This window comes from Electrophorus electricus, chromosome 9 (genome assembly GCF_013358815.1).
Source record: "Electrophorus electricus isolate fEleEle1 chromosome 9, fEleEle1.pri, whole genome shotgun sequence".
Classification (NCBI taxonomy): Eukaryota; Metazoa; Chordata; class Actinopteri; order Gymnotiformes; family Gymnotidae; genus Electrophorus; species Electrophorus electricus.
Genome location: NC_049543.1, coordinates 3,437,501 through 3,449,952, shown reverse-complemented (window position 1 = coordinate 3,449,952; position 12,452 = coordinate 3,437,501). Strand labels below are relative to the sequence as shown.

At 43.3% G+C, this 12,452-nt stretch overlaps 1 protein-coding gene across 9 annotated transcripts in view; it reads left to right on the top strand.

The window, feature by feature from the left end:
• Window positions 1–2,497: 2,497 nt before the first annotated feature.
• The window catches only part of mctp1a (multiple C2 domains, transmembrane 1a), a 114,454-nt gene continuing 104,499 nt past the window's right edge, over window positions 2,498–12,452 (top strand). For 3 of the 9 annotated variants that reach the window (XR_003410367.2, XM_035529709.1, XM_027006218.2), the window contains exon 1: window positions 2,498–3,051. Coding sequence is in view for 7 of the 9 variants with exons in the window: in XM_035529709.1 (XP_035385602.1) it covers window positions 2,545–3,051 (507 nt within the window). In the remaining 2 variants the exon portion in view is untranslated. Of the gene's footprint in view, window positions 3,052–12,183; window positions 12,201–12,452 lie in introns of those variants that run through there. The other 6 variants (XM_035529706.1, XM_027006215.2, XM_035529707.1 and 3 more) reach the window with 5 other exon arrangements.

The window sequence follows — 12,452 nt, the reverse complement described above, 5'->3', positions numbered from 1 at the left end:
CGAATAAAATCTGTGAGCTTCTTGCAAACAATCAACGTATGTCATATTTCAACATAAACCTCGGTACTTGCCTGCAAATGGGCTTCATGTCGTCTAATGAATCTGCCTTTGTTTAGAATGATCTCTTGGCTACTACACTAAGCGCTATGGGGGTGTGTCTGTATACTTGACAACCACACAATATTTTACAAATGACCAGCTGTCCCTTTTGTTTCAGATAATATACATTCTATCTTAGCACAGAGAACACTAAAACACCTTATGTGCCAAAAATAGTGAGAAGGAGAGAAGATATCAAACAGCGAGTTCCTGACTGAGTAGCATGTGGTTATGCTATGTCATAAGATGCAGGATGCTACAGCAGATGTATTAGCCATTGTTACAAACTTCTCGTTACCAATCCGGTCTTTGTCCTGGTAGAAACCAGTACCTTTCTGCCTACAGAGTTTTCATTTCACCACATCACCTATTATACAGCACAGTCTGTTCACTGTGCCTCAGTTTCAACTATGCATGCTAGCAGTCTCGTCAGAGAAATGGAAGATGACACTGGCATAATTTCACCATTAAAGTGATGTGGCGCTCCCTAGCACAGGCCTGAGTTCCTTTAACTCTAGGCCCTCTCGTGTTGCTCATTTGATAAATCAGCACTGCTCTTCATGTAGCTTGCCAGAGGTTTACTGTCTACGAATGCTCTTGCTCAGGTCCTCGACGTGGATCTGTTAATGTCACTTAAGGTCAGTCCTGTGCTGGAATAGCTCAGGATGAATCAAAACAAATGAAAAAACAGGCAAATCCTAAAGAATGCCTCAGCGTCATTTATTAAAATCTTCCCCCCTTTGTGCTTTGACTGTCATATTGACATTACTGAGCTCAATCTTGTCCAGGTGCTGAGATACTAATAAGTTTATCTTAGTGGTGGGTAGCTGCACGAGTAAAATATTAGATTTCATTACAAGAAACCTAGAAGAGCAAACTAATTATTTATGGCTTTATCCAGATGATAGCACATGTAGCTAAAACCTGCTTCGACATTTTTGTCTATCGTACCTCCGCCGGATCCTGTGGGTCAGCTACAGAGTCGTGTGCTGTGGTTTTGTCCCCTCCGTAGAAAGCTATGATGAATACTGATGCACACTTAACCCGGTACATCAATATTCGTCATAGCTTTCTGGGAAGGCAGTGAATCAGAAGCACAGTCAGAGTGAACGTCAGGTCTTAAAGAACATTACAGCTGAAAATCTTGGCGTTATCTGGTTTTTTTTTCTTACATAAGCGCAAATGAAGGCCTAAGCATTTTTATGATGACACATATACCCCCTTCTTACATAAAAACCACCAATTTTTTGCATAGGAACCAAAACATCTAGATATGAGTGTATTAGGGCCGAGCAGGGTGTCTTCCTGTAAGACTACAATGGCGTCATGCAGTTTTTCCTTCAAGCATTTACAAGCACAGGCCAAAGGAGGAGTGACCCAGGCTCTCAGAATACCACCACCACAGCACTCCATGCATCATAAATGACAAGAGCCTCACAAGACCACAGGAAAATGGTAGAATCTATGATGCACTGCACAGAACTGCACTGAGTGAAGGTTTCTTGTGTAAATCTGTAGCATGTTCTACATATACAGTTATTGATGAGGTGGTCTGGTTTGTGGGGGCTCGGGGATGGTGGGTATGCAACTTTAAGAAACCAGGTTTGTTGCCCAGGGTGACCGGTCTCACAGACGTTATTAATTACGTAGTTATTAAAAACTGGTGGTTAAAAAAAGAAAAGGGGGGGTGGGGGGCTTCATGGCGCAACAAACAGAAAGAAAAAAATGCTGTTTCATCCGGTTTTAATCCAAGTCGATTTTGTGGCATGTATCCTCAATTTTCCCACACGTGCACACACACACACTCACACGTTTTAATAGTCTTGTCAGTCCTATCCTCACCCACTCACTAACGTTCAGATTTTTCAAGAACTTTCAGCAGATAATAACATACACGCCGCCAATAGGCGGCCTCCCTCCATCCCACAATCATGCGGTTAAAGTTTGTTCTCATTGGCCATTTAAACTTCGATGGAGGAGGCTGAGTAAACACTTGCCAACCTCACGACTTTCCACTCCCTTATGCACTCACTTCGCGTAGCTGCAAAATTCTTTAAATCGTGACATTAGAAATCAGGTGGGAATGTACTAGGAGTGACCTACCCGAAGATTCTCATGTATAAAAAGAAATACAATGTGCACAGAACCGCGCACATCGTAAGATTTGATTTCGTGTGTGATTGATCACGTTTTATTTGGCTTCCTAACCATATTTTGTTTCCTTCCCGATGAGAGTAGTAATCCCCGCGCTTTAGCCAGGTTGCAGCGTTTGCATCGGTTGCATGAGTCGACCGAAAAGAGTTAACTTCTCTCCGCTTTGATCGCTTTTTAAATTATATATTTTTTTTAATTTGGGGGGATTCGGGTGAAGCGTGCGCCCTCGCCGCACGCGGACGTCGGCTGCGCCGCGCGCGAAGCAGGCTGGCCGGTTGCTGCTCGTGCACTATGGAGGAGAAAGCCAAGGACGGCGCTGCCGAAGAGGCGACGTCTTGTCCGCGCAGGATGTGGAAGAATTTCCAGGAGAAAAGCAAACCGTTTCTCAGCCCCAAACGGAGCTCGGAAAGACGCAGCGCAGAGGGCAAAAGGGAATCCGGCTTGGGGATGTTGAAGCGGAAAAAGAAACAGGTCCTGGACCGCGTCTTCTCGTCCTCTCAGCCGAACCTCTTCAGTTCCACGCCGCCGACTCGTAAAGACGATGGAGCGCTCTGCGGCCACCCGGACCCGAGCCCTAGTAAAGGACGGGGGCTGTCGGCGCCGGCGGCAGCAGAGGGGGCTTCGGCGAGTAAGCCCGAGATTTCCGCGTCGGTCCACGGGAGCCCGCAGCTCACCGTCGCGCATTTGGCGGCGTCCCAGCAGAAGAGCTCGTCCCTGGGGTCGGCGTGCTTCGAGAGGCTGGTGGGCGAGTCCGCCGCGTCCAGCGAGGACGAACTGCGTAAAAACGCCAGCGATTTAGTAAGTGTGTGGTGGAAAAATGTGCTCCGACCCAGCGTTTCCGTGCTTAGATTCCAGTGGACCAGAAAGCGGTTTGTTTAGGGGGTGTCTCTTTCATCCAAGCTTAGACTGGTTACATAAATCGGTCTGTTGTTGGTGAATGTTAGCTCAATGACCCTGTATGGATAACTTCTGTAACGCCAAACACATCACTTCAAATATTTTGGATAGTCTGCTATGATTTTGCTATGATGCTTACAAACAGTTAGTACATGGCACAAAACTACTTTCACTTTTAATTCTTGAACTTTATACACATTAACGTACCACAAAGCACGTTAATATTGGCATATTCTACGCAATGTTATTGGCCACTGACTTAAAGCTGAACAAAAAGGATGGATGGATGGATCGATGGATGAGGAGTGAATTGTTGGTGGGGGTGTGCTGATGTGAATACTGACAAACTACAAAACAAAAGAAAACAAAGATTGAACGAGAAGAGAAATAACTTTCCAGAGTTGAGATGATTTCTATTCCATCATAAAGCCAGGGTTAAACGTCCACTTATGCAGCATGTCCAGTTTGATAGCAGTTCTGCTTTTATGATGGCTAAAGTTTACTTCATCGTCAAACAGGAAGCTAAATCTGCATTCTACCCAGAATGATCTGTTACGGGTCGATTGGCCTAACATCGTGATGTCAGTTTAGTGGTTAGCACGTTTGAGTTGTTAACTCTGAGAATTTCTTAAATAACACGCCACTTTTCCTGTGTGTACCATGAATGGCTACTTATTTCGCTTGAACAAAACCCCAGAAACCCCGCAGCCACCTCTAATAAAGAATCCAAGTCTTGGAGGAAATCATAAAAAGGCTTTCAATGTTCTCTTTTGCTAATAAGGACACTCACGGGTGCTATGAGTAAATAAACGCGTGCCGTGTATAGTGAATTCCAAGTAAGTTTAAATAATTGTCTCTCCCATCAGTGAAGACGCCAGTCACAAGAGCATCTATGGCTTAAGCTCCGACCTCAGATATACGTGATGTATACCAGACGTTTGTTGTGTACAGTAAGCTATGTTTAATCAACTTTTTAACCAAAAGGTTGTAACATTCCAGTATAAATTATAAAGGAGAATGGCAAAGAAAAAAAATTTCATGCCATAATGGCCTCGCAGAACATCAAACTTTATCAAGCTACTGTTTTCTTTTTTTTTCTTTTTCTTTTTTTTTAAAGAAAACATTTTATGGAAAATTGATTTTCATTTTTTATTAGTTTATGAAAATTTTAATACATTTCAGATAAAGACTGAAAGTAGAATTTAGTGGAATGATTCTCACAGGATAGGCCCAGTTCTCACGCTGATTGATAAGAAACATCAAGGAATCTATGACGTTTAGTACTCAGACTGATTCTTAGACTGGGCAGTAAGAAAAAGGTGTTTTTCAAATTAAATAATTTGGATGTTCTGACAAATGACAGCAAGTTCTTGATCTAAGACTGTGCTTTGTGACGCATAACCCCATAAAAGTGTGGTGGATTTATGATAGTAAGAGATGTTGATATGTTGTAGATATTTTTTCACAATCTCTTTATAGATTTGGGTAATTTTCACTTGATTGTTTTGCCCTTTTGGGAATTTCAAAAGGCAGTCAACAGCTGGCAACATAAACAACAAACTGGCAACACAAGTTATTTATAGACTGCTTTGAAAAAATGGTTTCTTAATGTCTGGGCTATTTTAAAACATGTATGTCCCATATATGTGCTCTTGGAAGGAATAAATTACATGCCCTCTACTGTCACGCCACTCATCTATTTAGCTCAATCCATAATTGAATCCACTGCCAGTTCTGGTGCTTGCTAATGTTTCTCTCTCTCTCTCTCTCTCTCTCTCTCCCACCCCTTTCTCACATGCCTTCCTCAGTGCTTATATAATAGATACGACTTTCATTGCTGTTGGCCTGTTTCAAATACTGAAGCGAGAGGAAAGGCTGTCCTTGTCTTTAGTGTGTCATCTGCACATAGACTGAATGTTAGGAACAGTTTCAGGGATTCTTTAACTCCGTGAATATTATGAACAGTTTCGGGGAATCCTGTAACTCTCTGAACTCTGGGAACAGTTTTAATGTTTCTTTAACTCTGAATGCTGGAAAGGGTTTCGGTGATTAAGGGATTTCAGTTTCAGTGATGAACTCTTAGGTATTGTTAGGACTCTGAGGCCCCAGCATGCTGGCCATAACGTTCTCATCACATTTTTAATATACTGCATTTCATTATATTCTTCATCCTAGTTCTATCATGTCTGAATCCCACTGCCATGCGGGCTCGCTCTGTCCTGTCCCACAGGGCCTCCTGGAATTCCTTCTTTTCCCTGGCACGTTAACACACACGCTGATCTAGAGATGGGCACCGGATCGCTCACTCAGTGCTGGAACTGACCTCCAGTCCCAGTGCCGTCAGCTTCTTGTTTCGGAATATTCTGACAGGCCTGTGCGGCCATCGCTTCGACTAGCTTCGTCTGCTGAGGGGTCACCAGCAACACAAGGACTGCAGACCTTTGTTTACTCGATGCGCACTTTACATATGTTACAGTCTCAGAGCTGGGAGTCTTTATTGTTCAGTCACTCTGTTAATGTAGTGTGAAAATGGTGTTGGAACCTTTTACGGTTTTTGCAGAGCGGCTGCCAGCAGCTAATGGTTGTTATGCTATAAGACATACACTTACCAGTCAGTGTGTTGGAAACACCTATGCACCTATGCACCTATGCACCTCTACTCCTATGCACCTCTACTCCCACTTTAAGTACATCTATGGCATAGGCGCATATTGTACATACACTGATCCAGAGTGCACTGCACCCAGCGAGGGTGCTGCTGAAGTGGTGCTGAGGTTTGTCAGTTTCACTGAAGAGCTCAGAGTCCAACACCCTTAATCTATCTAGTGGTTATTTTGTGACTGTGGTCAGAAACAGAGGAGATGTCAGCAGACGAAGCATAGAAAATAGTGCATGTGGGAGGACAGCTAACACCTTTTGCATAGGGCAACAGATAAGCAATAGATTTTTACTGTACACAAGCCGTTGAGGAGTGAATTTTGTTTCACATGTGATGTGCTGACATGCTATGGTATACTTCCACGCTTTGCTGTACTGTAATGTTGGTTGTTGTTAGTAGAATGAAATGATTTCAGAACTCAGGACGGGAGTTGGCCTTTTGTAGTAAACCCCTCACTTGAAACCACATAAAACCAGGCAACTGATGTTATCTCAAGAGAAAAGGGAAAATCTACCATCTTTACTTCATTGCCATCCTACTCCCATTTTTAAGAATGCAGGCTGAGGTTTTTTTTTTGTGTGTGTGCATGATTCATTAAGAAAATTCTGCAACAACACGAAAACATTGGTGAAACATGAATGAATCTCTTCATGATACAACACATGGAGCCCCTAGCAACCTTATTCACTGGTGAGAGGAGAGAGCAGTTGATTCTTTGTGGGTCATGTTTCCTTTTACTTTTGCAGCAGCAACCACAGTTTCATTAAAACCGAAGGCACATTCTTTTCGGCTGTAGGTGTCTTTTTTGATGGCTTTTTTTTGTCTCTAGACAAACGGCAGGCTGAGGAAAGCTAGAGGTTCTGTCTGCATCCCCTTTGGGGCTACGGCTCAGCCCCTCTGTTCCTGGACTGCATTTCCCAGATTGCTTGGCTGCTCTGCAGATAGCCTTTATTTAATCCTCTATGGGCGTCTGGTATTGATTCAGAGCCAAAGGCAGAGTAAGGAAATCTCTCCAACATCAAACCATTGGTCTCAGAGGATGTTATAATTGAAAGTTTACATAAATCGGAGGTCTGCATCTGCATGATTAAAGCTTAGTTTGACTGGCACTATTATCTCACAACAGGGAAAACAAGCACAGGGACCAAATCAAGCCCCCAGTTCTACTGCACATGAAGTAAAACTGCTTTGGATTTGTGCTGCTTTTCTGAATGAAAATGGAATTAGCACTTGAATAAGCCCCACATTCTCAAAGGAATGTATTAGACAGGCCACGACGTGTGGACTATGCATGTTTAATGCCGTTACTCGTACATGGTAAGAGTTTATTTTTGTAAAAGATGGCAAGATGGAAGTGTGCGCAATAGTATATGGGTAACGACCATGTCACGGTGTACTGGTCACCCAGCAGAACGTACACACACAAACATACACACACACAAACAAACTGCTCCTGCACTGTTCCGAATCTCCCGATTATTGGTTATTGCACACACCTGCTGCTCTCTTTTGTTTTGCCTGTTATTCAAGCCCACGGATACCTGCTGTCTGTGCTGCACATTGCCAGTCGTCCTGTGCCCACGAGCTGTCGTCAGTGCCTGCTCTTCGCTGCTGTGTCTTTCTAGCGTTCTTACTGCGGCCTCGTCAGCTTTTTGTTTCGAGTGTGCTTGTTTTTAGGCAGCAATGGAGAATAAAGATTCTCTTAACCTTCCCTGATCTCTCACTTCCTCTGTGCCACCACTGCCTCAGACCCAAATGGCAAATTAATAGGAGGCAACAGTAGTGTGCCGTCCAATATGGAACTGGAACTTAGTTCCAGTAACGGCAGCAAAGGCAGATAAACATGTAAATCAACTGGAAACAATTTGCAGTTCAGTGTGATTATGGGGTTTGATGCACATGCAAACGATCAGTGTAAAAGAACAAACAAACAAAAAGAACATGACTTGCACAGTCAAAGGTGCAGCGCTGAATAAGATCCCTCACAAGCATGTCCAGGGGCTGCAGGTTGGTCATGTGTGGTCAGTTCCAGTGGTTTTGACAACAGGCAGAAAAAAAAAAACAAAACATCCGCCATCTCTGTCTGTAGTCACATGACAAGATATCGTGTCATCAGAGTCGTTACGTGTCAGTGCACACGTATGGAACTCTACAAAACAATATATATTGTTCAGCACAACATTCGTTAGGACCTCTACCACATGCCATTTTCAGCACAGACGTAACTATCCGCAGAAAGCCTGCAACTGGACTTTGTTCCAGAGAATATTGCTTTAAACATACTGTGCATTGATCCACCAATGAATAATGTGGTGCAACTTTGAAGGTCTTGGTAGATAAAGACAGGACAGTTTATAATAACATCGGTGGTAATAACATCAGACTGACCCTGTAGCTGCTTACATGAGCAGTGGCGCATGTCTGTGACCCTGCTTGCAGTTACCCCTGGATGTCTCCCTTCTTTGTTAAGGCTGTAAAACAAAAAAGAGGGGACGGGTAGAGAGGACAGCAGAAAGGCAGAATCGAAACGTAAGAAATTAAGACGACGGCATCTGGTCTACTGTGGCTGTTCTTATTTTGCCTTTGTCTGGTTAGTCGAGAAAAAGCCCTCGGAATAAAGCTGTGTGCAAGTGTCTGGACGCTTTATGTCTTCAGATATATTTCTGTGATGTTCCTAGGCTGAGTCTATATATTTATTCAGACAATCAATTGTGGAGTTATGTTACTGATGGGATGTCAGGTGCTTGGTTATGATATGATGGTTTGATGGTATGTGAGGATTTTCTCAAAATTTGGTAATGCGTGGTATGCAGAAGGCACACTTGGTCTAAAGAAGAAAAGACAAAATAGCCACTGGTCTGTTAGGGTAAGCAGCCTCTCCAGTGAAACAGCCTGTGTACTTTTATTTATGTTACAAATATATTTATCTGACTTTAGCCAGCCAAGCTTCAGGCCTGACCATTTCCTTAAAAGCCTGATAGTTACATAAAAACAATAAACACCAATACATATGCCAAAGGGCTAGTATTAGGAAATTTAACGATGGTATCATCCAGTAACTGAGGTCAAGCGACTCAGTGGGCGCATGATTAATTCATAACATATATTTCACTTACCACAGACGGAGGTAGACATTTAGATCATATAAACTATTTCTTGTCAACTTCAGCATCAATAATTAAAGACGTAGGAAGCAGGGACTCTCTCAGAAGTTAAAACATTGTAATGACTCAAAACCGGTGAATGGTGAACTTACAACCAGCCTTCCAGACTCAGCTGTTTGCCTCATCTCTCTTATTGCTGTAAACTAAAGCTATGAATTTTCCACGTCGAACCGGTGCTCGGAGGATCCAATTAGTCCAAATATTTCATCTCCTTTATCTCAAATGGCACCAAACTCGGCTGGATTTGGAATAATAGCAGCAGTGAAAGACTTTCATTCTCCAGTATTCCAGGTTTTGGCTTGCAAGGACAAACTGAACTGCCTGTTTGTTTCAGATACTGTTGTAAACAGGAACATGAGGAACATTTAGTATAAAAGTATTCACCATTTCAGTCTTGGCACCAGTAGGCTCAGCTAAGGTAGTGCATATTTTAAGAACACTAGTGTTTAATATATAATTTGATCTTTGAATGCTTAAGATCTTTGAGCTTATTTCATCAGAGTGGACTTTGACGTTTTTATTTCGATTCAGAGACAATGTGATCATCTTAGATGTGGCACTGGTGCCACCTTCTGGTGCTTATATTGAACTGCAGCTAATAATGGCGACGCAGACCCTGAAGGGCAGCACAGTGGGGACAGGACTCTTAGAACACTAACTGAGAGTCAAATTAAATGATTATGAATAACATATAGTGCTTTTATAACTGCTTTGGTGACTAGATTTTACTTTATATGAGATTTCTCAAATATAAAATACTTGTAGTTTTTATACTGAACCGACTGAATGCTACCTTTGTATATGAAGTACACTTTGGCTTTGATGCTAATACTGTTCTGTACTCATTTCTTAAAATGGACTGAACACAATGCACAATTTGTGTGTCTTTTGAATCAGTTTGGTGGCCAACCATTGACCAGAGTCTTGAAACACGCTTATGTACAAAATGAAGAAAAAAGTGTGACACACACCTACCTTCTGGACAGTCTCTGGGCTCTGTGGTCTCTCTCTCTCTCTCTCTCTCTCTCTCTCTCTCTCTCTCTCTCTCTCTCTCTCTCACTCTCTCTCCCTCCCTCTTTCTCACTCCCTCTCTCCCTCTCGCTCTCTCTCCCTCTCGCGCTCTCTCTCCCTCTCGCGCTCTCTCTCCCTCTCTCTCTCCCTCTGTTTGTCTCTGTCTGGCAGCAGCTGATGTATTTAATGAAGTTCTGGAGAGAGTTCTGTGACTCTACAGTGGGCTTTGTCTACACTCTGTGACTCTACAGTGGGGTTTGTCTACACTCTGTGACTCTACAGTGGGGTTTGTCTACACTCTGTGACTCTATTGTGGAGTTTGTCTACACTCTGTGACTCTACAGTGGGGTTTGTCTACACTCTGTGACTCTACAGTGGGGTTTGTCTACACTCTGTGACTCTACAGTGGGGTTTGTCTACACTCTGTGACTACAGTGGGATTTGTCTACACTCTGTGACTACAGTGGGGTTTGTCTACACTCTGTGACTCTACAGTGGGGTTTGTCTACACTCTGTGACTCTACAGTAGGGTTTGTCTACACTCTGTGACTCTACAGTGGAGTTTGTCTACACTCTGTGACTCTACAGTGGGGTTTGTCTACACTCTGTGACTACAGTGGGATTTGTCTACACTCTATGACTACAGTGGGGTTTGTCTACACTCTGTGACTCTACAGTGGGGTTTGTCTACACTCTGTGACTCTACAGTAGGGTTTGTCTACACTCTGTGACTCTACAGTGGGGTTTGTCTACACTCTGTGACTCTATAGTGGAATTTGTCTGCACTCTGAGACCTCTACAGTGGGGTTTTGTTTACACTGTGACTCTACAGTGGGGTTTGTCTACACTCTGTGACTCTACAGTGGGTTTGTCTACACTCTGTGACTCTATAGTTGGGTTTGTCTACACTCTGTGACTCTATAGTGGGGTTTGTCTACACTCTGTGACTCTACAGTGGGGTTTGTCTACACTCTGTGACTCTACAGTGGGGTTTGTCTATACTCTGTGACTCTATAGTGGAGTTTGTCTACACTCTGTGACTCTACAGTGGGGTTTGTCTACACTCTGTGACTCTACAGTGGGGTTTGTCTACAGTCTGTGACTCTATAGTGGGGTTTCTCTACACTCTGTGACTCTACAGTGGGGTTTGTCTACACTCTGTGACTCTATAGTGGGGTTTGTCTACACTCTGTGACTCTATAGTGGGGTTTGTCTACACTCTGTGACTCTATAGTGGGGGTTTGTCTACACTCTGTGGACTCTATAGTGGGGTTTGTCTACACTCTGTGACTCTACAGTGGGGTTTGTCTACACTCTGTGACTCTACAGTGGGGTTTGTCTATACTCTGTGACTCTATAGTGGAGTTTGTCTACACTCTGTGACTCTACAGTGGGGTTTTGTCTACACTCTGTGACTCTACAGTGGGGTTTGTCTACAGTCTGTGACTCTATAGTGGGTTTCTCTACACTCTGTGACTCTACAGTGGGGTTTGTCTACACTCTGTGACTCTATAGTGGGGTTTGTCTACACTCTGTGACTCTATAGTTGGGTTTGTCTACACTCTGTGACTCTATAGTGGGGTTTGTCTACACTCTGTGACTCTACAGTGGGGTTTGTCTACACTCTGTGACTCTACAGTGGAGTTTGTCTACACTCTGTGACTCTACAGTGGGGTTTGTCTACACTCTGTGACTCTACAGTGGGGTTTGTCTACACTCTGTGACTCTACAGTGCGGTTTGTCTACACTCTGTGACTCTACAGTGGAGTTTGTCTACACTCTGTGATTCTACAGTGGAGTTTGTCTACACTCTGTGATTCTACAGTGGGGTTTGTCTACACTCTGTGACTCTACAGTGCGGTTTGTCTACACTCTGTGACTCTACAGTGCGGTTTGTCTACACTCTGTGACTCTACAGTGGAGTTTGTCTACACTCTGTGACTCTACAGTGCAGTTTGTCTACACTCTGTGACTCTACAGTGCAGTTTGTCTACACTCTGTGACTTCATGTTTCTTTACTGGACAGAAAGACTAAGAAGGCTTGGTGTACCCTGTCTGAGAGACTGGAGCACAATATCAAATAACAACTTTCATCTCTCCTGAAAGAAAGCACATGACAGGATGGCCCACCCTCTCTTTCACACTGAGATAGCAGATGTCAGCACTGATACCGTATGCAGGGAAGACAGCATGCACATGGATGACATCATACACAGGTATAACGTTGCTTTTGGGTGCGGTCTGAGGGGAGGGCTCAAAAACAGTCTGTATTTTCTGAAAGAAAAACGTTAATGGAACACTAGTCCTTGTCATTGATTGAATTCTGTAATATCTGTTGGAAAAGGTTTTGTACTCGTTTGTACGTTTTGGACTTGTTCCCATGATCTGGGGTGGAGATTTATTTTGCTGAAGTTTTTCCCCAGGAGAAATAATCTATCATGATATACTGAAGATAGAATCCAGCCTTT